The sequence below is a fragment of the Bos grunniens genome, chromosome 22 (assembly GCF_055505025.1).
Source record: "Bos grunniens cultivar Pamir isolate PY7600 chromosome 22, Bosgru_T2T1.0, whole genome shotgun sequence".
Lineage (NCBI taxonomy): Eukaryota > Metazoa > Chordata > Mammalia > Artiodactyla > Bovidae > Bos > Bos grunniens.
Genome location: NC_141186.1, coordinates 7,412,373 through 7,438,568, shown reverse-complemented (window position 1 = coordinate 7,438,568; position 26,196 = coordinate 7,412,373). Strand labels below are relative to the sequence as shown.

The following is a 26,196-nucleotide window of genomic DNA, read 5'->3' as shown; positions in this document are numbered from 1 at the left end:
AAGTTAATTGTGATAAACCACTCACAGAATTCTGGACAGCTATATACTAAGGGGGAAACGCTTGTTATAGTTTTAAGTGAGAAAAACACTGTAATAAATTATGGACACAGAATGATCAGTAGCTCAGAACTCAACATAAAGGTTTATATCTGGCAGTACACATACACTACAATAAACGTAAGTTACTTAAAACTGACAAATACCTACAGTGCAAATAAAATTTGGGACATAAAAGCTACTCATTAAAAAAAAAAAAGTCAAGAAACTTACATTCCCCGCTGTATTCATGACAGACTTGATTTCCCTTTTGCATGCCTTCAGGGATTTCATTTGGATATACGCTCTTACTTTATACTGTCAAAAGAAAAACACTAGTATGTAGGAACCGTGGTGGATTTACACATGCTGAAGTTTTACTTTCTAGTTAAGAAAATTAAACCCAATCTATTCACAACACAGTTATACCAGGTACTTGTGAAAGTGGGTTTAAAAAAACTTTTTTTTTATTATTTTTACTGTACTCTTGGAATATACATTAAAAAAAAAAGTTTTCTCTCTTGGAATACACTTTTAAAAACTAAACCATGGTTGATGAAATTTATATCTAAGTTCCAAACAAAAATCTTATCAATCCTTAACTGTATATGGTTAACAATGAATTTTCAAATTCTACAAACTTATTTTTATCATCCAATACGTTCCTGGGCCATTTCTCTCAATTTTCTACAGACAATTAAAAGAAATAATATTGCATTATCATCTTAAGCAAAATATACTTAGATAAATGTGCTTCTAAACTTTAATACTTCAAAACCAATAAACATGCATGCCTTTAATTACTTACTGTTTTCAATGATCACATCCTTCATTATTCATAACTACAAGTAAATATATGTCAGGTACAACTCCTCTTAAACTTTACGCTACCTGATGTATCTTTGACTTTGCAGCTTCTATTAGTGCTCCACTTTCAGCTTTATGATTAGATCCATCTTTGTTGGTATTATTACCAGTCTGTAGGGTAGTAAAACAAAGTTATCTAAGATTAAATATTTTCGACCATAACTGAAATCACTGATTTACAAGTGAGCTAATCTGAATCACCTAGAGAACATTTTCAAAATTCTGAATCCCAGGTCCCATTTGGGTGGGTGACAGGAAACTCTTAAGCTCACAGTTGCGTATAATGATGGGCTAGGTTTAAAAAGCATGGATGTTACTTGGGCAAAACTGATTATCTTCCTAAAACAGAACAGATCATGTCATTCCCTCTTTAAAAACTTTCTCTGTGGGCTTCCCTGTGGTCCAGTGGTGAAGAATCTGCCTTGCAATGCAAGGGACACAAGTTTGATCCCTGGTCTGGGAAGATCCCACATGCCTTGGAGCAACTAAGCCTGCCCACCCCAACTACTGAGCCTGCGTGCTCCAACTACTGAAGCCAACTCATCACAACTACACAAAGCCTGCACGCAGCAATGAAGACCCCCACAGTCTAAAGATAACATAAATCTTTAATAAAAAAAAAATAAAAAACTTTCTTTGGGACTTCCTGTGGGTTAAGAATTTGCCTTGCAATGCAAGGGATACCAGTTCTACCCAGAGTCTGGGAAGATCCCACATGTTGTGGGGCAACTAAACCCATGCATCACAAATACTAAAGCCTGTGCTCTGCAACAAGAGCGGCCACCACAATGAGAAGCCCAAGCACTGAAACGAGAGAAAGCCTGTACAAAGCAACTAAGAGCCAGTGCAGCCAAAAAAAAAGTGATAACAAAGCTATCATTAAACAAAAGGCAGAAAGCAAGCAGGCCAGTGGGCACCAGAGGCTGAGGGAAGGAGAGAATGGGGATGATGGCTCACAGGTACAGGGTTTCTTTCTGGAGTGACGGCAATGTTCTGGAATTCAGATAGTGGTAATGGCTGCACAATTATGTGAGTACCCTAAACACCACTGAACCGTACACTTTCAAACGACAGATTCTGTGTATGTGAGTTATATTTCAATAAACCTATTAAAATACTACTTATAACCACAAACACTAAACATACTTTACAGTTTAATTTGATCACCTCAGAGCACTCACCTCATTCTTTCCATTTTTGTTATTGTTTCCCTGTGAAATCATTTTTTCTAGAACAGCAAGAAGATGTAAAGCTTTCTCAGCTTGGTAGGTTAATATATACAGGTCTACGAGCAAAAAACACACTGCTTGGGCAAATTTTTCTTCTGGGGGGAAAAAAAAGAAAAAACAAGAAAAGTCACAATCCAAAATAATATCTCAGACCATTCCCCCCACAGAAAGCTCTAAAAAGCAAAGCCTGAGGCTTTTACCTAAAGGAGTGTTCATTCCCCAGAGCCATGTGTGGAAGCCAAGTGCAGTACCAACTATGCCCTCCTGTTAGGCTTCCCAAGGCCTCGCATATCAGGGATTCTAGTGCCCGAAATTCCTTTGGCAAAGTCTCTACCAAATATCAGCGCTTATAATGAGGAGTATTATGTTAGGTGGAAGGAAACAATAATTCCAGAGCCTGTTATAGATGCACAGCCTCTGCACATCACAGAACTATTCAAACTCAGCTGATCAACCTGAAAAGTGGAGAGAATACTTCACGGCAGGGGGTGGACTAGGTGATCTCTTGTTCCATCTAACTCTAAAAAGGTCTGCGTCTCTAGGAAAATAGACTTCCTTTCTAGGCACTGAGATAGAGAAAATAAACACGGGGATCAGAGACACAAAAGAAACAAGATGCAGACTGGAGTACACCAGAAGCTGAACCAGCCAAGAGGAAGACCCAACGACAAAAAGAACCAGTGCAGGAAGGAGGGGTAAGCTGGTACACGACATGACACCGTTCTCCTTTCCTTCCAGAAGAGAAGACAAACGGAAAGGGTCTAAGAGAAGGCTGCTGGGAAGAGACACAGGCACAGGGAACAAATATATGGACACCGAGGGGAAAAATGCAGGATGGAATGAACTGCGAGCCTGGGACTGACACCTATACACTGCTATGCATAAAACAGAGAACGAATGAGAACCTAGTGTGCAGCATAGGGAACTCCACTCAGCGCTCTGTGGTGACCTACATGGGAAGGCAATCCAAACACGAGGGGATATACGTAGCTGATTCACTCTGCTGTACAGCAGAAGCTAACACAACACTGTAAGGAAGCTAGTTATACTCCAATAAAAATTTACTAAATGCCAAAAAGAAAAGAAGGCTGCTATAATCAAGAACTGAACATTTCAGGGGAAGCCCCTGGCGGTCCAGGGGTGAGGACGCCATGCTTCCAGTGATGGGGCCGGGGTGCGATCCGGGGCCTGACAAGCCTTCCTGATTCCACGCTTGCGCTTACACAGCGGCCACGGTGGAATCCACTTAAGACTAAGCGATGCAGTTGACGTGCCAAGGTCACACGTCTAGAAGGGCTACCCACCTCAGCTGAGAACCCGCCAGTCCTTAGCCAGGCCACAGTGCCGGACGTGTGCTGCTCCCCAGGGCCCCCACTTGCTCCTGTCCCCATGACACCGTCCTCTCACTCCCCGGAACTGCCATCACCGCAGGGCCTCTGCGTACTCTACAACCTCTGGCTCTGATGCTTTCCCGCCCATTGCAGCACTTGCCTCTCCTCTTCACTCAAGTCACTTTCCAAACACTGTCTTATTCCAGGCCTTCCTCAATTACCTTATCTAAAAATGACATCCCCAGTCAATCCTCTTACCCCATCTTAGGGGTAATCCTATCTGCCCAGGATTTAACTACCTCACAATAGTATTTGTTGTATTGCTCTCTCTGCCATTAGAAGATAAGCTTAATGAAAGTGAAGACTTGATTGCATTCACTATTATCTTCCGACTCCAAAACAGCATCTGCTCAATAAACTTATATTGTATGAAGAGGCAAGTAATAAAGTAAAAAAAAGTTTCAAAGAAGGAAATGGATCTGAATACTGAGTTGGTGTTTGTGGTTCAGCTGCTAAGTTGTGTTTGACTCTTTGCGACCCCATGGACTGCAGCACGCCAGGCTCTCCTGTTCTTCACTATCTCCTGGAGTTTGCTCAAACTCATGTCCATTTAGTTGGTGATGCCATCCAAACACCTTATCCTCTATCATCGCCTTCTGCTATATTGTGCTCATAGTACAGATGACCACTGTTTCGGAAATTCTAAAAACCAGCTTTAGAGAGAAAACACATCCATGCCATCCTAGAAGTAGAACTGTGATTCCCAGCGTTACAGGGCCAAGGATCTGGTCCCTAGTCACACAGTCTTCCACTCCTGCCTTGTCTGCCCGGCACGGCGTCCTCAGGGCTGAGGGACAGAAGAGTGCCTGGAAAAGGCCTCCCTGGAGCCACAGTGACAGCTGTCCAGCCAGCCGTCAGCACAGGGACCTGGAATCTTCCCAAAGCGGCATCTGTCCTATAGTGACCGTAACAGCAATCAGCGATCTATAAATCAAGAACACACACTAGTGTTTTGAATTTGGAAGAAAGACCTCGTGGAGAACAAGACACCTGAAATCCGCTTGCTCACAGGCTAGAAGCCAACAGCCCTCTCTACGCGTTTCTTAGGTCCAGCTTTGCTGGTGCTTTATTCACGCCCTCTTCTTTCCTTGCCCTTACTTTAACTTTATTGGAGTATAGTTGCTTTCCGACGTTGTGTCAGTTTCTGCTGTTCAGCAAAGTGAATCAGCTATACTTAAACATATACCCCTATTTTTTGGATTTCTGTCCCATTCAGGTCACCGCAGAGCAGTGGTCCTTACTTTTCTTAGCATTCTTATTCGAGGCCGGTAACTGTAAGCTAGTTAACAAAAGGCTAATTGTATTCTATATGATCTACTCTATGATTACCTACAAGAATTTCAATTAGGCAATATATGAAGTAAAATACTACCCTGTCCCCCTCACTTCCAAAACACTCCTTCCTTAATACAGCAGTCAAGAAAGAAAGGATCAGGTACACGAAGGCAGTGTTTAAAGAGCAAAGAAAAAAAAAAAATCAGTGAATCTTTCCAATCAGAAACAGCATTTCCAACAGTTATCTTCAAAGACTGGGGTGGGGGTAACAGCAGGATATTAAAGAAAAACCTAGATTTATCTAGAAGTGATAGAATTTTTTTTTTTTCTAACCATTAAGATAATCTGACACTGCTTTTTCTTTCTTTAAACACTCATAAAGGATTCTGATTTAGGTTATCTAGACACAAGTATCACAGACCTTTGCAAGTGTGAGGAGATAGGCAAATTTCTTGACAGATGACATACCGAAAGGTTCTATGAACTGATAAAGTTTTTCGCCAACGGATATGGCCTCTGTATACTGCCGCAGATGATACAGGATGACTGCTTGATTGTAATACAACATGCTGTTTTCAACATCATCCAACCCATCCATTTCTTCAACAGCCGAGTGTACCTATAGAACAATCAAAGGAGATTGTGTTCTAACAGTGAGAAAATAAAGAGTAAAGGTGCGAGAATCTAAATGAATAAGCAGGAACGCAGGCCAACATTTTTAATCTAAAATCTCCCACACTGTCAATAGGACCTATAGGTTTTTTTGTAAATTTCTGGCTGTGCTGGGTCTTCGCCGTTGCACACAGACCTTCTGCAGTTGCAGAGAGCGGGGCTTACTGCCCAGTCGCAGAGCGGGGGCTTCTCATTGTGGAGCACCGGCTCTAGGGATGCAAGTTCTAGTAGTTGGATCCCTGGTTGATCCTTGGGTCAGGAAGATCCCCTAGAGGGGGAAACGGCAACCTGTTCCTGTATTCGTCCCTGGAAAAGTCCTATGGACAGAGGAGCCTGGTGGGCTACAGTCCATGGGGTCTCAAAGAGTGGGACGCGACTGACTGACTGGGCCCGCAGACATGCTACAGTATGGTGGTTCTCATGAATTTAGCACGGGGGCTCAAAAGCCAAACAGAACTGGGTTCATGTAGCTCTTACTACGTAAAAGCTTTGTGTCTTTGGACAATTTACACAAGTCATCTGTACCTTAGCGTTCAAGTCTATTAAATGAGAAAAAAAATGTAGTAGCTACTTCATCGGGCTGCTGGGAAGAATAAGTGAGATGTCAGACAGAGGTTTTTAGTTACGTAAGGTCTCACTGTGCGGTCAGCACTGAAGGTCTGCCACCAGCCCTCTTCAGTATCAAAAGTCTAACCTTGAGATGCTATTATGACCAGACCAATGACCAAGGCAAGTCACAAACCGTAAATAAGTTGTATCTTCTATTTAAAAGACTAATCATTTCCTGACCCCAAATGCTAAAACAATGACATTATTATTAATAATCAGATCTTTAAGCTATAAGATTATAATCTCAGCAGCTACATTTTTCATATATTTCTATTCTAATTCTTTCTCAAAACTCCAAAGCTCATTCAGATTTTGTTTATTAGCTTATTCTGTTCAAGTTTGAAACGCATCAGAACGTAAAATCACATAGCATACCTTCATTTCCTAGAAAATAAATTGTATACAAATAAAACTAACACAAATGTTGCAGATACATTAGAAATTGTGCTATTAATATCAAATAAAAAGTCACATTAATTTTACTTAACTAATTTAATTTCATAGAGAGCACCACAATACCTTATAATGAAATTCATGTATGGTATTACCTGATTCTTCAGCTGGTTAAGTGTTTGTCTCAAACTATCTGTTGTTGTCTGGTTACTTTTAAAAAACTCAGCTACTGCTGTATTCAATATTATTTTATAATCATCTTTGTTTATATCTTGTAGGCAGGTAAGATGTTGCAGACAGACATCGTAATTTCCAGCCTAAAACAAAAATACACAAACAAAATCACATACCAACTTTAAGAACTTTACATTCATTTCCAAATATATTTCATTCATCTTTATTTAAAAGCTTTTACAAAGATATAATCCCCCTAAATATACTAAAGTCACTAGATGAAATAATAGTCACATCAATTAAAAAACTGTGATATGATTTTGGAAACACAAAAACTTGGCAATGGCTTATTATTATTTATTATTATTCCCATTCCTTTCACGATATTTAAACTCTAAACTTAAAGAAACTTAAACCTAAACCTACTCTCTGAAGCTAACTCTTAAATTAGTACAGAGCAAAGGTCACAAATTCACCGTGAAAATATTCATGCTTGACAGATTCTAAAGATGGAACAGATTAGGAGAAACCGTGTCTTACTGCGAAAGCTTGGAGAGCACTGGTGGACAACTCCTTCTCTCGATCAGTGATCCCAGAGGACGGGCCTGGCCCTTCGTGCTTCTCTGCTCCCTGATCTGCAAACACACAAGTTTGATAGTTCTTTAGAAGTAACAGCTGTCCAGTGAACGCGTCCCGAGTTTTCCTCTTAATTGTCTTCTTCCTCCTGGAGTTGCCAAAGTCAGACCTTTCTCAGCTACAATGAATAATTGGTATTTTTTGTATTTATTTTTATTTTTTGGCCATGCAGCATGTGGGATCTTAGTTCCCAGACCAGGAATTAAACCCTGCCCCCTGCATCAGAAGTGCAGATTCTTAACCACTGAACCATCAGGGAAGTTTGCTAACTAATGTTATACTTGAGGAACGAAGCATTCTTTCAAAAACTTAAAAAATGTCTCCCTTTGCTGTGGAAATCTTTATATAAGGATTATAGCTCTGTCCATTAGGACATCCAGGCTGAGAATATCGTGCTCTCTTCAAAATATCAGACCTGGGACTTCCCTGCCTACCAACGCAGGGGACACATGGGTTCGATCTCTGGTCCAGGAAGAATCCACATGCCACGGGGCAACTAAGCCCGTGGCCACAATTACTGAGTCAGCGCTCTAGAGCCCACCAGCTGCACCTAGACAAAGCCTGCACGCAACAACGAGCACCCAGCACAGCCAGAAAGAAGGAAAGAAAAACGAACAACTCCTGTCTTAAAAAAAAGGAACTAGATCTGCCTCCCACCACAGCAATACACCCCAAATCTCACGTATTCAAGAACCTATGCTAGGCGCTAGAGACACGAAGAGTTTATAAGCACATGTGAGATGCCTTCAAGAAGTTTATCATCTAGTTAGAAAGTAGTAACATTTAACAATGAGAAAATGACACTGATAAGAATTCATAGGTAATTACCAAGCAATGAAGGCTTTCATAGGCTTAGAAATCGAAAAGCCAGGATTAATACATTTAAAAAGCTTCCTTAATAGAAGTTTCTGTATATATTATTTCTGCCCTACAATTTACTGTTTTAAAAATTAGTTTTTTATTAAAAAAAATTCCCAAATAAATGCAAAAATCTCAGCTAATGCAAGTTTTAAACTACTCAAGGACAACACCTATCGACTGATAAGAATTCATAGGTAATTACCAAGCAATGAAGGCTTTCATAGGCTTAGAAATCGAAAAGCCAGGATTAATACATTTAAAAAGCTTCCTTAATAGAAGTTTCTGTATATATTATTTCTGCCCTACAATTTACTGTTTTAAAAATTAGTTTTTTATTAAAAAAAATTCCCAAATAAATGCAAAAATCTCAGCTAATGCAAGTTTTAAACTACTCAAGGACAACACCTGTCGAGTCTGAGTGTAAATTGGTCAGACCTCCTGGGAAGTAATCACCAATACCTGTCCATGTACAACCTCTTGACCAAACAACCCCACTTCCAGGTATTCACTCTACAAATACACAAAGATGCTCACTGCAGCGCTGTTTATAATAGTGAATGACTAGAAATAAACATCCTTCAGTTAAGAAAACTGCTAAGTAAACTGTGGTATAGAAATACAATGGCACACTAAACAATTGTTAAAAAGTTGAGTCCTGACAATGCCTTGACGTGGAGAAACATCCTCAACATCTTCTTAAATAGAAAAAGCAGACTGCAAACAGTTTTATACAACAGAGCTCCATGTTTTATAAAAATACACAGATATTCTGAATGTATACAGAATAACATTTGGAAGGATTAACATCCAGTTTGTAGTCGTTACCTTCAGGGAATGGGACAGGAGAGAGATATGACTTTCCTTCCTATTGCTCTTAACTGTGAGACCCAGGAGGGCTCTGTCTATGGTGTTTTCCTGGATATAAAACTTTCCGACCCTTCCCCCTCACCCCCCCACCCCCACGTCCTGTCCCATTTCTTGCTTGTAGGAAAAAGCTTCCGACTCCTAGATCTTCCTTAAGTTCAAAGGGCAGATTCAAACAGCAAACAGGGAAGACGGAGCAGTCGAGAAACAGCAGGGCAGGGCCCTGGTTCCTGCTCAAGGAATATATGTATCTCTGAGTTCTTTTGCAGGAACTCTGTCCCTACCCAATGGAGGATGGTAAGTTCAGGCTGAGCACACGATTCTGGTTACCTCAGCACCAGCCTATCAGAGGAAAGCCACAAACCCTGCAGCTCTCAACCCAGGTTTTGCCTACAAAAACTTTTGGCTACAAACTGTTGGGGGAGTTTGGGTTTTTTTTAGCACAAGCTACCCATTCTCCGTTCTTGGCACTGCAATAAATCTTTTTCTGCTCCAAACTCTGACATCTTGGTTTGGCCTCACTGTGCCTCAGGCACACAAACTTGCATTTAACAACTGTCTAAATTTTTATAATGATCATTGATCACTTTTTTTAAGTTTTATTTTTAAATGCCTGCCTAGGGACTTTCGGTGTTCCAGTGGCTAAGGCTTCACACTCCCAATCCAGGAGGCTGGGTTTTGGGCCTGGTGGAGGAACTCGATGCCTGGTGGAGGAACTAGACTCCACAAGCTGCAACTAGGGCCCAGTGTAGCCAAATAAACAAAAACAAACATTAAATAAATGTCTGTCTGTCTAAAACTAACGTAAGGTTTAGAAGATAAGGGGTCTAGTGACTGCAGATCTATCAGAGGACACTATGGCGGGGCTGGTGGGGGTGGGTTGCTTCTGGATTTGTGAGAGTTCATTAAACCATAGGTACCCTTATGGCATGAGCATTTTTTGGTGGGGCTGCACAGCTCAGCATGTGGGGTCTTATTTCCCTGACCATGGATCAAACCTGTGCCCCCTGCAGCAGAAGTGTGGAGTCTTAACCACTGGACTACATGGGAAGTCCTGGTATTTTTTGATAATGGCCTAGAAAACTGTTTTCCAGGAGCATGTCAAAGAACCCAGTGTCAAAAGAGCTGATTTTAGGAAGCCCTTAGTTCAGTTCAGTTGCTCAGTCACGTCAGACTCTTCGTAACCCCATGGACTGTAACACACTAGGCTTCCCTGTCCATCACCAACTCCTGGAGCTTGCTCAAACTCATGTCCATCGAGTCGGTGACGCCATCCAACCATCTCATCCTCTATATTCCCCTTCTCCTTCTGACTTCAACCTTTCCCAGCATCACGGTCTTTTCTAATGAGTCAGTTCTTCACATCAGGTGGCCAAAGTATTGGACTTCAGTCTCAGCATTAGTCTTTCCAATGAATATTCAGGACTGATTTCTTTTAGGATTGACTGGTTTGATCTCCTTGCAGTCCAAGGGACTCTCAAGAGTCTTCTCCAACACCACAGTTCAAAAGCATCAATTCTTCGGCATTCTGCTTTCTTTATAGTTTAACTCTCTCACATCCATACATGACTACTGGAAAAATCATAGTTTTGACTATAAAGACCTGTGTCAGTAAAGTAATGTATCTGCTTTGTAATATGCTGTCTAGGTTGGTCATAGCTTTTCTTCCAAGGAGCAAGCGTCTTTTAATTTCATGGCTGCAATCACCATCTGCAGTGATTTTGGAGCCCCCCAAAATAAATCTGTCACTGTTTCCCCATCTATTTGCCATGAAGTGATGGGACTGGATGTCATGATCTTTGTTTTTTGAATATTGAGTTTTAAGCCAGCTTTTTCACTCTCCTCTTTCACTTTCACCAAGAGGCTCTTTAGTTCTTCACTTTCTGCCCTAAGGGTGGTGTCATCTGCATATCTGAGGTTATTGATATTTCTCCCGGCAATCTTGATTCCAGCTTGTGCTTCACTCAATCCAGCATTTTGCATGATATACTCTGCATATAAGTCAAATAAGCAGGGTGACAATATACAGCCTTGACGTACTCCTTTTCCTATTTGGAACCAGTCTGTTGTTCCACAACCAGTTCTAACTGTTGCTTCTTGACCTGTATACAGATCTCAGGAGGCAGGTCAGGCGGTCTGATATTCCCATCTCTCTAAGAATTTTCCACAGTTTGTTGTGATCCACAGAGTCAAAAGCTTTGGCGTAATCAATGAAGCAAAAGTAGATGTTTTTGTGGAATTCTTTTGCTTTTTCGATGATCCAATGGATGTTGGCAATTTGATCTCTGGTTCCTCTGCCTTTTCTAAATCCAGCTTGAACATGTGGAAGTTCTCAGTTCACATACTGTTGAAGCCTGGCATGGAGAATTTTGAGCATTACTTTGCTGGTGTGTGAGATGAGCGTGTGGAAGCCCTGGCCAGGCACATAACAACAGTCAGTAAAGACTCCCAGTTTCCCTATCGTCACAGTACAATGAAAACACGTGTCTTAGAATTAGTCACATTTCCAGTCTGTCTCCCCTTGGCCACCAATCTCTTTGGTTAGAGATGTAACTAAATATCAGCTTCCTTCCCACTTTCCCTATCACAGAACAACTAAGGACTCCCCTGTGGCTTTTTTTAAACAAAATACTTATTTCTGCACTTTAAATATACAAATAAACAATGAATTACATTTAGTGTGAACAGCTCCTTAGATCACTGTGAAACCCCTATCCTTAGACTGAATACTCTTGAGAATCACCACATACTTTAAAACAAAATGCAACTTGTGAACTTATCTAAGACTTAGATCTGCTAACAAAAAAAAAAAGAGGTATTCTGGTATTTGGGTTCAAAGAAGTGTTACTTCTGATAATTAAAGTTACATAAATTAGTATTTCATTTCCACTTTGCATACAGATAGATAAGAACTGAGTCCTAACAGAGAGGAAAAACTAATAGTTTGATGAAGAGAGCTCACTGGTTTGAGAAGACTCTGTCAAACAGCTTTTTCATTAAAAAGCTAGTAACAGTGAGTTTCTGTTAAGTCAACTGCTTACACAATACACCTGCCTGGCAAAACTTTCAAGTGCCCAATTACAGGAAAAACCAATTTCTTTAAAATGTGTAAAACTAAGGACACAGGATTTCAGGATCCCCAAAAAGCAAAGTATGAGTTTAGATTGAGATGGAACCTCAACTCTAGGTAGAGTCAACATATTAACAATGAGCATAGATATTAATACTTAAAAAAATTCTTATAGGAAACCTGACGTATCTCCCCTCATACAGAAGTACACTAAACTGAAACCAAATACCCCAAATTCTTAGTTTGCCGTCAAGTTATCTCCACAGCTTCTTCTAAAAATACAGCCTCCCGACATTAGATGACATTCTTTAACAGGGCTTCTGGGTCCTAATGTCATTTATAAATTGTGATTTATAAATACAGGGCAGAGGGAAACACAAGACAACTCACCAAGTCACTGAAGAGTTAAGCTTCTACTTTCCACTAGAACAGATTGGTTCATGTGGCCACTGCTATCATTATCCTCTAGAAACTGTGGTGGTGATGGTGGTTTAGTCACGTCAGTCGTGTCCAACTCTGCGACCCCATGGACTGTAGCCCACAAGTCCACCAGGCTCCTCTGTCCATGGGCTTCTCCAGGCAAGAACACTGGAGTGGGTGGCTGTTTCCTCCTCTAAGGTATCTTTCCCACCCAGGGATCAAACTCAGGTCTCCTGCACTATAGGCAGGAGACTGAGCCACCAGGGAAGCCCCTGCTGCTGCTGCTACTGCTAAGTCGTTTCAGTCGTGTCCAACTCTGTGCGACCCCATAGACGGCAGCCTACCAGGCTCCCCCTTCCCTGGGATTCTCCAGGCAAGAACACTGGAGTGGGTTGCCATTACCTTCTCCAATGCATGAAAGTGAAAAGTGAAAGTAAATCTAAAATCCTCTAAATAAGGACAGAAGCACGTTGATAAGCTAGACTCTAAGGCTGACAAAAGACTCTGAAACAGACATTTTAGAGATCTGAGCTCATAAACAGCCTCTTACATGTTGCTGCTACTGCTGCTAAGTCGCTTCAGTCGTGTCCAACTCTGTGTGACCCTAGAGATGGCAGCCCACCAGGGTTCCCCGTCCCTGGGATTCTCCAGGCAAGAACACTGGAGTGGGTTGCCATTTCCTTCTCCAGTGCATGAAAGTGAAAAGTGAAAGTGAAGTCGCTCAGTCGTGTCCGACTCTTAGCGACCCCATGGACTGAAGCCTACCAGGCTCCTCTGTCCATGGATTTTCCAGGCAAGAGTACTGGAGTGGGGTGCCATTGCCTTCTCCGTCTTACATGTTAACCAGCCATTATTCTACTTACATTCTTTTACTTCAAGATAAAACTTAAGGGAAAAAAATATTACTTCAATGAGATTATTATTTTTATTTTCCTTATCTTTATGCACTTTTCAAGTTTTCTCCAAGGAATAGTCTCTAAAACATTCATTTTGGAGGTAACTGACTTCTTACCAGAAAGAGTCTGCACATAATTCCACAATGTGTCTTTATTTGTCCAGAAATAGTCTCCGTTGCCAACTGAAAGAGTATATGACCGTTCATCCATAAGCTTGACCTTCCTTCTACTCTGGCCTAATGAACAGGGCTGACCATGGAGGCGTACAGAGCTCTTTGGCACACAAACCTTGACGTTTTTTAAGCCAACAGGCTTCATTTCTAACCAAACAATTAGGTTTAAACTAAGTAGAAAAGAAACACACCACTTTCCCCAAACTGAAAAAAGTCAGTTAACTGAAAGCCCAGACAGATTCCAGTACAGAATGTTAACAATTCAAATCTGATTGGAGGAGGATCTGCCATACAAGTTACACTTTTCCAAATAGAGCTCCGATGAGGTTCAAGGAAAGAAAATTTTCCCCCAGGACAAAAGAAATGAAGGCCTAATGAAGTCTGCTGCTATACTTGCAAAACAATGTTGATGCCTTTGTGAAGGAAAATTTTAAATAAGAAAGATGCCATTTCAAAGAAAAATAATTCAGGTTTACTAAAGCCACCATCCAGCCAAGGTTCACAAACCTCACATGCGGTTTTCTATCACTGGCCCAAGTACACCTGTCTTAGCGAAGTCCTACAGACGATGGCTGCTTTCTCCACACCTCAGAGGAGTACCATGTGCCCAGCAAGGCTACAGACTTGAACACAGAAGAGATACAGAACAGAAAAGCAAGCACCAGGAATATCAGCACACTCTGGGGAAGACAGGCAAAGCAGAACACTACCAGCGCAGATAAGCATTTTTATTTTCATACCTGAGAGTAGTTTGGGGGCATAGATTTACTATAGTTTTCAGATATTAATACTTATTAACTTATGAGCTCAGAAAGCTGAGATTTTTCCTCAAACTTTTACATTCAACTTAGATATCTTACTCTATTTGGAGTTTTCATTTTAAAGGGCTGTGATGAATGTTTGATTTCACTTACACTTTCAAACATAAAATTTTAACCACTTTAAATAATTTAATATAACCCATTTTAGCAACAATCTTTGACTTAAAAATACAAAATTTCCGAAGAACTCAAATAGCTTATAAATCTAAAAAATTAAGCTTATGAGAACAGTGACTCTTTAATTACGTGCATGCAATAATATAAAGGCTTCAATTTACAATCACAACTCTAAGTCAATTATTTACTCAATTATACATTTTAAGTTGGAATTATAAGACTAAATTCTTAAATCTTAAAAACACTTAAAATATCCTATGTAGGTCACTTAAAGATAATTTATGTACAGACTCCATTAACTACACTTTGATTAAAAAATAAAAAGGTTTAAAAAACAAAACCCAGATTCCTTATTGGACCTTGAAAAAAGCAAATGGCAAGATAGTATTGCACAGTTTATTTCTTCTTTGGCATACACATATATACGGTTCTCCCTGGAGGCTCAGGTGGTAAACAATCTGCCTGCAATGTGGGAGACGGGGGTTCAACCCCTGGGTGGGGAAGATCTCCTGGAGAAGGGATGACAACCCACTCCAGTATTCTTGCCTGGAGAATTCCATGGACAGAGGAGCCTGGAGGGCTACAGTCCATGGGGTCGCAAAGAGTCGGATACGTGTGTGTGTGTGTGTGTGTGTATGAATATATATTTGATGGTCTGGAAGAACACACAAACTCAGTTACCTGGAGAGTGAGACTGTGCAGAAGTGATAGAGGACTTCATGTTTTTTACCTTACATACTTAATAACAATCAAAACGTTGGGGGTGTTTTAAATAAAATAAAAGTAGCCTTGGCTTAAAGTTCTCTCATTTTGTTCTTCCTACCATTTAAAAAAAAAACCCGTTACTGGAGTATAGCTGCTTTACAACATTGTGTTAGTTTCTACTGCACAGCAACGTGAACCAGTTGTATGTATACATATATCCCCTCGTTTTGGACTGCCTTCCCATGGAGGTCACCACAGAGCACCGAGCGGAGTCCCCACGCTGCACACTAGGTCTCGCGAGTCCTCTACTTTATGCATAGTATCAGTAGTGATACATGTCAACCCCAGTCTCCCAGCTCCTCCCACATTCCTCCTTTCCCCTTGGTGTCCATGTATTGGTTCTCTATGTCTGTGTGTCTATTTCTACTTCGCAAATAAAATCGTCTATACCAATTTTTTCAGATTGCACGTGTATGCATTAATACATATTTGTCTTTTTCCTTCTGACCTACTTCACTCTATACACGGTCACCAGGTCCATTCATGTCTTCTTGCCATTTTTACAGTCATCCTGGCTCAAGATTTCAAAGCCAAAAAAAAAAAAAAAAGATTTCAAAGCCATCTTTAAATACTCTTCTCCTGACTTCCTATTACTCATCTGGTCGTCTTTCCCTTTTTCACGTAATCAGCACACACACACCTCACCTCAGCTGATCGTCACAAGCTATAACCAGGTGAGGTAAATAAATCAGGAAACTATTAGGAATAAACTAAAAGACTATTAGGACCCCCATTTTACAAATGAAGAAACAGGCTCAGTTTAGAGCCTTTTTCAAAGAGCAAGGCTTCATGCTCACCAACTAGTCCGAGTCATCCACAAGTTCTGCCAATTTCACTCCTTCAAAGATTCTCACACGTGCCCCTCTTCTCCATCAACCCCTACCCTAAAGTAATACTAGTCGGCATTTTTAAAAACCAGGGCCTACGCTGAGCCCATTTAATCCCTTTCCAAAACTGTGAGGTAGATATAATCATTCTCTTTCTCCACAGAGGAAAACTGAGGCTTAAAAAAAATGGTTTCTTAAAAAAAATCTGCCCAAGGTCACACAAATAACAAGTAGCACAAGCAGGATGAACCTAGGCTGTCTGACTTCACACCCCAGGCTCCTAACTCTTCATCACTTACCTGGCTCACTTAAAACAAGAACTCATGGACTAGTGGCTAAGACTTCGAGCTCTCAAGGCAGGGTGCCCGGGTTCTCTTCCTAGTCGGAACTAGATCTCTCACGCTGCCACTACAAGGTCCTGGATGCCCCTGCCGAAATCTCTAAGGCTCCTCTTTAGTTAGAAAGAAATCCCACCTTCTTCCATGGCCTGTACAAGGCTGGAAGAAGCTGGCCTCTGCCACAACTCTAACCGCCTCTTGCTATGCTTCCTCTGCTGACTAGGCTATGAACACGCTGAGTGCTTTGATACACCAGCTATTGGTCTAGGAGCTGGAGGTAGCACACTACTAAACAGACAAACGTGCCTGACCTCACGGTGCTTAGGCTCCAGGGGTCTTCCTGCTGTCCAAGGGGTCTGCACAGTGGATACTCCTCCCACCTGTATCCTTCTTCCCCCATTCGGCCTGCTGGCTCTTTATCGTCAGGGTCTTGTTCAAATGTCGTCTCTAACAGAGCCCTTCCTCCTCTCATCAATCCACTCAAAGTAGGATCCCTGCTCTCAGTTATCCTTTACCCTCTTATTTTCTCTTCACATTTCTTTTGGTGGGGGGGGGCACACCATGCATCATGTGAGATCTTAGTTCCCTGGCCAGGGATGGAACCCACGCTCCCTGTAGAGGAAGTGTGGATTCTTAACCACTGAATCCCTAGGAGAGTCCCTCTTCACAATTTATCACAGCTTGAAATCCTAATTATTTCTTACATTGTTCACATATTTATCTGCCTTTCATGTATATTACAAGCTCCATGAGGACAGACACTTTGCAGCGCCTGGCAGGGTAGGCTAAACTGCTGAATATTACTGAATAAATTAATCCACAACATTAGCTGGTTTCAGTCTCTGGGCTTCCAGTTTTGTTTTATTTAACTCTATCCTTACCTACTTAATACAAAGTCAACCTGGTTATCCAGGCAGGAAGTTTCCTACAGTGTGGGCTATAAGCCAACACCAATCAAAGCAACAATCACTCTAAACCCTATTTTTCTGTGACACACATTAATAGCTCTTCCCAAGTGGGAGTGTCACTATTACAGGGCTGTCTCTAACAGACTGAAGAGCAGACCGTCAAAAGCGGGGGCTGTGTCACATCCATTTCTTCAACATCAAAGGCAGGGCTTGGCACTCAATTCTGGCAAACCAAAGAATGATTAAGTAGAAGAATAACGGAGGTAAGACTTGAAACCTAGATAGATTTCAGAGCTAAAAGGTCATTCCAGGCAAGGGCACTGATATGGACAAGCAGGAATGGTAAAGCTGGGGGAGAGACAATGTCGTAAATTGAGAAGGAATATGCTGGTCACCTTTCCCTTCACGGATAGCAGCCTTATTGTAGTGAAGGGGCTCTGCAACTCAATGAAGTTATGAGCCATGCCATGCAGGGCCCAAAGATGATGGGTCACAGTGAAGAGTTCTGACAAAACGTGGTCCACTGGAGGAGGAAATGGCAACCCACTCCAGTATTCCTGCCTGGAGAACCCATGGACATGAGTATCCGTATGAAAGGCAAAAAGATATGACACTGGAAGGTGAGCCCCCAGGTTGGAAGGTGTCTCATATGCTACTTGGGAAGCTGCTACTGCTGCTAAGTCGCTTCAGTTGTGTCCGACTCTGTGTGACCCCAGAGACGGCAGCCCACCAGGCCCCGCCGTCCCTGGGATTCTCCAGGCAAGAACACTGGAGTGGGTTGCCATTTCCTTCTTCAATGCAGGAAAGTGAAAAGTGAAAGTGAAGTCGCTCAGTCGTGTCCGACTCTTAGCGACCCCATGGACTGCAGCCTTCCAGGCTCCTCCATCCATGGGATTTTCCAGGCAAGAGTACTGGAGTGGGGTGCCACTGCCTTCTCCGAGCAGAGGGCAATTACCAATAGCTCCAGAAAGAATGAAGTGGCTGGGCCAACATGGGAACAACACTCAGCTATGGATGCGTGTGGTTGTAAAGTCTGATGCTGTAGAGAACGATACTGCATAGGAACCCAGAATGTTAGGTCCATTAATCAAGATAAATTAGGCGTGGTCAAGCAGGAGATGGCAAGAGTGAACATCAACATCTTAGGAATAAGTGAACTAAAATGGAGGGGAATGGGTGAATTTAATTCAGATGACCATCTACCACTGTGGGCAAGAATCCCTTAGAAGAAACTGAGTAGCCCTCATGGTCAACAAGAGTCCAAAATGCATTACTTGGGTGCAGTCTCAAAAACAATGAAATAATCTCGGTTCGATTCCAAGGCAAACCATTCAACATCATAGTAATTCAAGTCTATTCCCCAACCATTGATGTTGAAGAAGCTGAAGCTGACCAGTTCTATGAAGACCTATGGGCCTCCCTAGTGGCTCAGATGGTAAAGAATCTGCCTGCAACGCAGGAGACCCAGGACTGATTCCTGGGTTAGGAAGATCCCCTGAAGAAGGGAATGGCTACCCACTCCAGTATTCTTGCCAAGAGAATTCCAAGGACAGAGGAGCTTCTAGAACGAACACCAAAAAAAAAGACGTCCTTTTCATCATAGGGGATTGGCATGCAAAAGTAGGAAGTCCAGACAAACCCAGAATAACAGGCAAGTTTGGCCACAGAGTAAAAATGAAGGAGGGCAAAGGCTAACAGAGTTTTGTCAAGAGAACATGCTGGTCATATCAAATACCCTTTTCCCACAACCCAAGAGAAGACTCTACACGTGGACATCACCAGATGATCAATACCGAAATCAGACTGATTATGTTCTTTGCAGCCAAAGATGCAGACTCTGTAAACAGTCAGCAAAAACAAGACTTGGGGCTGCATGTAGTTCAGATCATGAGCTCCTTATTGCAAAATTCAGGCTTAAACTGAAGAGAGTAGATAAAACCACTAGGCCTTTCATGTATGACCTAAATCAAATCCCTTATACAGTGGAGGTAATGAACAGATTCAAGGGATTAGATCTGGAGTGCCTGAAGAATTATGGACAGAGGTTTTTAACACTGTACAGGAGGCAGTGAACAAAACCATCCCAAAGAAAAACAAATGCAATAAGGCAAAGTGGCTGTCTGAGGAGGCTTTCCAAATAGCTGAGGAAAGAAAAGAAATGAAAGGCAAGGGACAAAGGGAAAGCTATACCCAACTGAATGCAGAGTTCCAGAGAACAGCAAGGAGGGACCAGAAGGCCTTCTTAAGCGACCAATGCAAAGAAATAGAGGGAAACAATAGAATGGGAAAGACTAGAGATCTCTTCAAGAAAATTAGAGATATCAAGGGAACATTTCATCCAAGGATGGACACAATAAAGGACAGAAATGGTATGGACCTAACAGAAGCAGAAGAGATTAAGAGGTGGCAAGAATACACAGAAGAACTGTACAAAAAAGGTCATGATGACTAAGATAACCACAGTGGTGTGGTCACTCAACTAGAGCCAGACATCCTGGAATGTGAAGTCACGTGGGCCTTAGGAAGGAAGCATCACTACGAACAAAGCTAGTGGAGGTGATGGAATTCCAGCTGAGCTATTTCAAATCCTGAAAGATGATGCTGTTAAAGTGCTATAGTCAATATGTCATCAAATTTGGAAAACTCAGTAGTGGCTACAGGACTGGAAGAGGTCAGTTTTCATTCCAATCCCAAAGAAAGGCAACACCAAAGAATGTTCCAACTACTGTACAATTGCACTCATTTCACATGTTAGCAAGGTAATACTCAAAATCCTTCAAGCTAGGCTTCAACAGCACCTGAACTGAGAACTGCCAGATGTACAAGCTGGGTTTCAAAGGGGCAGAGGAACCAGAGATGGAACTGTCAATGTTCTTTGGAACATGGAAGAAGCAAGGGAGTTCCAGAAAAACTGCTTCAGTAAAGCCTTTGACTGTGTGGATCACAACAAATTGTGGAAAATTCTTAAAGAGATGGGATTACCAGACCACCTTAACTGTCTCCTGAGAAACTTGTATGTGGCTAAAAAGCAACACTTAGAACTGGACGTGGAACAACTGACATGCAAAATTAGGAAAGGAGTACAAGAAGGCTGTATATTGTCACCCTGGTTATTTAACTTCTATGCAAAGCTCATCGTGTGAAATGCCAGGCTGGATGAAATAACAAGCTGGAATCAAGACTGCTGGAAGTATCAACAACCTCAGATACACAGATGATACCACTCTAATAGCAGGAAGCAAAGAGGAAAGAAAGAGCCTCCTGATGAGGGTGAAAGAGGAGAGTGAAAAAGCTGGCCTGAAATTCAACATTCGAAAAACTAAGATCATGGCATCTGGTCCCATCACTTCATGGCAAATAGAAGGGGAAAAAGTGGAAGCAGTGATAGACTGGCATGTATAGTCAAAGCTACGGTTTTTCTAGTAGTCATGGTTTTTCTAGTAAGGATGTGAGAGTTGGACCATAAAGAAGGCTGAGTACTTCAGAATTCATGCTTTCAAACTGTGGTGCTGGAGAAGACTCTTGAGAGCCCCCTGGACTGCAAAGAATTCAAACCAGTCAATCCTAAAGGAAATCAAGCCTGAATATTCATTGGCAAATAAATATATATATATTTATTAGTATATAATAATTGTTGCTGAAACTCCAATACTTTGGCCACCTGATGTGAAGAGTGAACTCACTGGAAAAGATTCTGATGCTGGGAAGGATTGAAGGCAAGAGGAGAAGGGGCCTGCAGAAAATGAAACGGTTAGACAGCATTATGGAGTCAATGGACAAGAATTTTAGCAAACTCTGGGAGAGAGTGGAGGACAGAGGAGCCTGGCAGGCTACCGTCCATGGAATCACAAAGAGTAGGATATGACTTAGCACCTAAACAACAACAACATGCTGGTCCCCTTGGTTCACACTTGGACTGCTGCTGCTGCTAAGTCGCTTCAGTCGTGTCCGACTCAGTGTGACCCATAGATGGCAGCCCATCAGGCTCCCCCGTTCCTGGGATCCTCCAGGCAAGAACACTGGAGTGGGTTGCCATTTCCTTCTCCAATGCATGAAAGTGAAAAGTGAAAGTGAAGTTGCTCAGTCGTGTCTGGCTCTGAGTGACCCCACGGACTGCAGCCCACCAGGCCCCTCCATCCATGGGATTTTCCAGGCAAGAGTACTGGAGTGGGGTGCCATCGCCTTCTCCGTCAGACTTGGACAGGCCAAGCTTATTCACTGCGTGGAACTTTCTCTCAACCCACCCCTCCCCATTCCATGAGGCTCACTCCATTTCATTGGGCTCAACCATCACCTCACGAAACGCTTTTCCTGATCAGCCTACCTAAAATTCTCTAGCACGCTCTAAATGCTTAGCCCTGCTTTCTAGATCTTTTCTCTTGTTTTTCTTAGATTACTGAAGAGATGTTCTAATGATTTTACTTATCTGTACCTGTATTACGATTGGCACGGTCCCCTGAAGTAGGAAATGGCAACGCCATCCACTATTCTTGCCTGGAAAATTTCATAGAAAGAGGAGCCTGACGGGCTACAGTCCATGGGGTTGAAAAGAGCAACTGAGCACACACGCATGTATCAGGATTGGCTCACTTTAATATCAAATCCAGTTTGTCAATTATTGAGATCAGGATCTAATTAAAAAATCCTGGAGCACATTTTCTTTTCCCTCTTAAAAAATATATAAATTTTATTGTAAAAAGTCTGTGTTGACCACTTCTAAAACCCGTAATTTAAGCGCCTTCCAACAAAACGTGGATGGATGCCACAGAGAACATTATTTTCTTACAGGAAACAGGTATCAAGACCGTCCCAGAGGTAGGCAGGAAAGAATTTTATATTCCTCAAATAGAGAAGAGTCTAGGAATGGAATAGTAATCCATAAAGAAAACCGTTGAGATTAATCTTGATGAACTAGAGGGAAAAAGGTTCTAAATAACAAGGCACTAGAGAGCACAGACCGAAGTGAGACACGATAACGTTATGTCTATTTCAATAAGTGGTTTCGACAAAGTTAATTACACAGGACGTCGCTGACCACAGGCAGGCTGGTGTGGCCGAAGTCACCCAGTTAAGTGCCGTAGCCTGAGCCACAGGCATCACGGCACTGCGTCTCCGGGGTGAACTTTCCTTGCTCTGCCTTCCCCAGTGGGAAGTCGAAAAGTCTGTGAAACGGCCATCTAGACTCATGCTTTTTAAACCAAAGAAATTCCGAAGAGCAAGGCAAAGGCGAACAGAAGCGGCTTCGTGTTGCACTTGGTAAGAAACTACTGGACCTGGGGCCCAAAGACTCACATTAGCGGCGGCCGAAGGAGGGTCTACGGGAGAGAAATGCACGCCCCAAAGAGAGCAGCCACGAAGTCCCCAACTGGGGCCCCGCGGCAGCAGCGCAGGGTCTGCCCGCTCCCGCCGCTCCAGCGCGCGGGCACCTCACCTGCCGGCTTGTCTGCAGCCATCTTCCCGCCTCGGCTCGGATTCTTCCCTGCAGGTGGCGTGGCCTCCACTCCAGCTGCCCAGCTGGCTGCTGTCCTGGACGTCGGAGGACGAGCCTGCGCCCACCCCGGTTCCGGGCCCCTGGGTTCCGGCCTGGGGAGTGGGCAGTCGGCGGGCTAAGGAAGTGACGAAGGCTAGTTCGCGTCGTCTAGCAACAGCACCAGCAGCGTCCCCTGCCCGGGCGGCGCCACTGCCTCCACTTATGCGCGGCTTCCGCCCCGCGGAGTCCCCTGACACACTACTTCCGGGCGCCGAGGCCAGCGTGGGAACTGCGCCTGGCCCCGCCCTACGCCAGCGTCCTCGGTGCCCCGCCCCCGCGGCGTGCGCGCGCGCGCGCGCGCGCACTCGCTCGTTTGCGCGTGTGCTGGCCGGGCTGGGCTGTATGGGGTCCCTTGTGCTTACACTGATAACAGTTGGTAACAATTGATGAATATTGGAATTCTTGTCCCTTATTTCACGTGAAACCACAACTACACCTCATATCTATGTGTTAAGCATTGAGCCTTGCACTTGGCTTGTACACCTGTAATAATTTCTCACAGCTTTGTGAGAAAGCCCAGTTGCGGGTCCGTGTTTGAAAGCAAAATAAAACATTTTATTTTAGAAGTTTTAGATTTACAGAAAAATTGCAGATGATACTTGGAGCTCTTGCGTACTCCTCACCTAGTTGCCCTTGTTGTGAGCATCTTGAATAATTATTCAAGACGTACCCTACTGAGGCACGTCTGTCACATATGAGAAACCACCTCGGTTGATATGTTATTATTAACTAAATTCAGCGTTTAAAAAATTAAAAAAAAATTTTTTTTCAGCTAGTGTCCCTTTTCTGTTCCGGGATCTTGTCCAAGATGCCACATTAAATTTATTCATGTATCCTTAGGCTTTTGTTTGACTGTGCCCCGCGGCTTGTGCTATCTTAGTTTCCCTCACCAGGTATCTAACCTAGACGGCCATCCGATTCCTAATCACTGGACTGCCAGGGAGTTCCCTCCTTAGGCTATTCTTGACTGATCACTTCTCAGATTTTCCTTGTTCTTGATGACTTTGACAGCTTTGAAGAGTACTGGTGAGGACTTCTGAAGAATGGACCTGGATTTGGGTCTATACAGGTAATGGCAACCCACTCCAATACTCCTGCCTGGAAAATCCCATGGGTCAGAGGAGCCTGGTCGCGAAGAGTCGGACACGACTGAACGACTTCACTTTCACTTTTCACTTTCATGCATTGGAGAAGGAAATGGCAACCCACTCCAGTGTTCTTGCCTGGAGAATCCCAGGGACGGGGGAGCCTGGTGGGCTGCCGTCTATGGGGGTCGCACAGAGTTGGACACGACTGAAGCGACTTAGCAGAAGCAGCAGTGTTTTTTCATGGTGAGACTAGGGTAATAGGTTTTAGGGAGAAAGACCACAGAAGTGACTAGCCATTCATGTTGCTGCAAATGGCGTTATTTCATTCTTCTTTATGGCTGGATAGTATTCCATTGCTATATAAACCACATCCTCTTTACATGGACATTTATTTTATATTGTGGTTATAACCCAATATTACATGATCTTGTTGCCCAAATTGTTTCAGCTTTGTTAATTGGGAGCTTTTTCAGGTTTGCTCCATGTCCCTTTAACACGGTTGCCCATTTAAAAAAAAAAACAAACTACTAATTCATATTAACATATACACAGAGAAGTACACAAAGCATAAACACTGATTTTTGAATTTTCATCATCTCAGCATATCCACATAACTAGCACCCAGAGAAAGGATGACAGGTTACCCACCTGTAGAAGCCCCCTCCTGCCTCCTCCCATCCCCCCCACAAGGGTGATTCCTAACTGATGGCTAACCCCATTGATTATTCACCTGTTTTCAAACTGAATAAGAGTGGATCACAGTATATTTTCTTGAGAATCTGGCTTCTTTTGCTCCAGCTTACAAGATTTGTCCACGTTGTTGAGCAAAGTTAGTTTCTCACTGTTATGTAATGTACCATTACGCAAATGTATCATAATTGAGGTATTCATTTATTGCTGAGTAGTTGGGTATTTTGTCTATGCCTAATAAGGTCAATATGAATATTCTAGTATGTCTTTTGATGAGTATGTTAGAACCCACATAAAAAGACACCTGAAGTGTTTATTGATCTTGCTGCTGTGAGGAGCCTCCCAATAAAAAAGGAATTAGCAGGAAATTAATAGAATTTGGGCACTTGCTGGATGATTTTAAAGAGGGATTAGGGAAGTTGGGGGGTTGGCAGTTTGGAATTGGATGCATTCAGGAAGCAGACGATCAGAGTTCCAGTGTCTTAGTTTTTATCCAGGAGGCAGGAGGATTAGAGCAAGGTTGGAGTTACCCTTGGTCAAGGGGCAGCACCTCTCATGTCAGAAGAAGGAGGTGACCCATCATTGTTGTGCATGTGGAGGGCTTTGTTTCTGTCTTGTTGCCACAACAATCATGGCGTAAGCTTCTCTGGACATGTTCATATCCTGTGAGAGCTGTGTATGTCCAGCTGGGGACGTTCTGCTAGCAGAATTATGTCTCACTTTCTTAGTCTCCAGGCTTGTCAGCAGAGCCAGTTTGCACTTGCTCACATGTGGTCCCCCCTGTGGGTCCTTATCCATTTCACAGATCAGGAAAATGAGGCCCAGATGTTAACCCATTTTCCCAAGTAACAAGACTATAAGCAACTGTTACCTTAACCTCTACATTCAGCTTTAAAGTTTCTGGAATTCGCCTGTATTGAAGACATCTTGGGTCTTGTCTCTCATCTTTCAAAATTGGCAGCTCTCCCTCGTTTAAAGAGAGGGAGAAGAGTTGATTCAGAAGTGGGAGATGGAGAATGTCAGTGGTCTCTGCTGTGTCACCAGCCATGACGAGTCAGTTCACGTCCAGCTAGTGATGGTATGGCTGTGTACCCACAGCGCCTCAAACCTCTGTGGTCTTCACCACTTGTGGAAGCCTGTCTCCTAGGATGGTTGCCAACAGTTCCTCCCATCCCCATAGACACGTGCTGCTCTTCCCCCTGCTTTGAAGATGAGCTGTGACGTGCTTGAACCAACTGAATGCAGAAGTGATCCTGAGCCAATTTTGGTTCTAGCCCTTGAAAGGCATGGCAGCATTCACTTTTCCGCTCTTGTACTCACCTGCCATCCTGCAAGGCTGTCCTGCTAAAGACTATGGGAAGGATATTCAAGGTGCCCCAACTGACAGCCAGCACCAAGGTTCCTGACATAACAATGAAGCCTTCTTGAACCTTCCAACTCAAACCAGCTGCCAGATCAATGCAGTCAGGTGAGTGATCCTAGCTCCCATCATATGAAGCAGAAAAACTGCTCAGTCAACCCCCAGAAGCATGAAAAATAAGAGGTC

The 26,196-nt window shown here is 42.8% G+C and overlaps 1 protein-coding gene across 3 annotated transcripts in view; it reads right to left on the bottom strand.

The window, feature by feature from the left end:
• Window positions 1-22,927, bottom strand: part of CNOT10 (CCR4-NOT transcription complex subunit 10) — a 58,291-nt gene extending 35,364 nt beyond the window's left edge. For 2 of the 3 annotated variants that reach the window (XM_086365677.1, XM_086365678.1), the window contains exons 1-7: window positions 22,774-22,927; window positions 7,187-7,281; window positions 6,628-6,789; window positions 5,267-5,417; window positions 2,085-2,227; window positions 928-1,014; window positions 271-354 (exon numbers count right to left, since the gene is read on the bottom strand). In XM_086365677.1, the coding sequence (XP_086221803.1) occupies window positions 271-354; window positions 928-1,014; window positions 2,085-2,227; window positions 5,267-5,417; window positions 6,628-6,789; window positions 7,187-7,281; window positions 22,774-22,795 (744 nt within the window). In that variant the 5' untranslated portion in view covers window positions 22,796-22,927. Of the gene's footprint in view, window positions 1-270; window positions 355-927; window positions 1,015-2,084; window positions 2,228-5,266; window positions 5,418-6,627; window positions 6,790-7,186; window positions 7,282-13,509; window positions 13,727-22,773 lie in introns of those variants that run through there. The other variant, XM_086365679.1, reaches the window with a different exon arrangement.
• Between the last annotated feature and the right edge of the window lie 3,269 nt (window positions 22,928-26,196).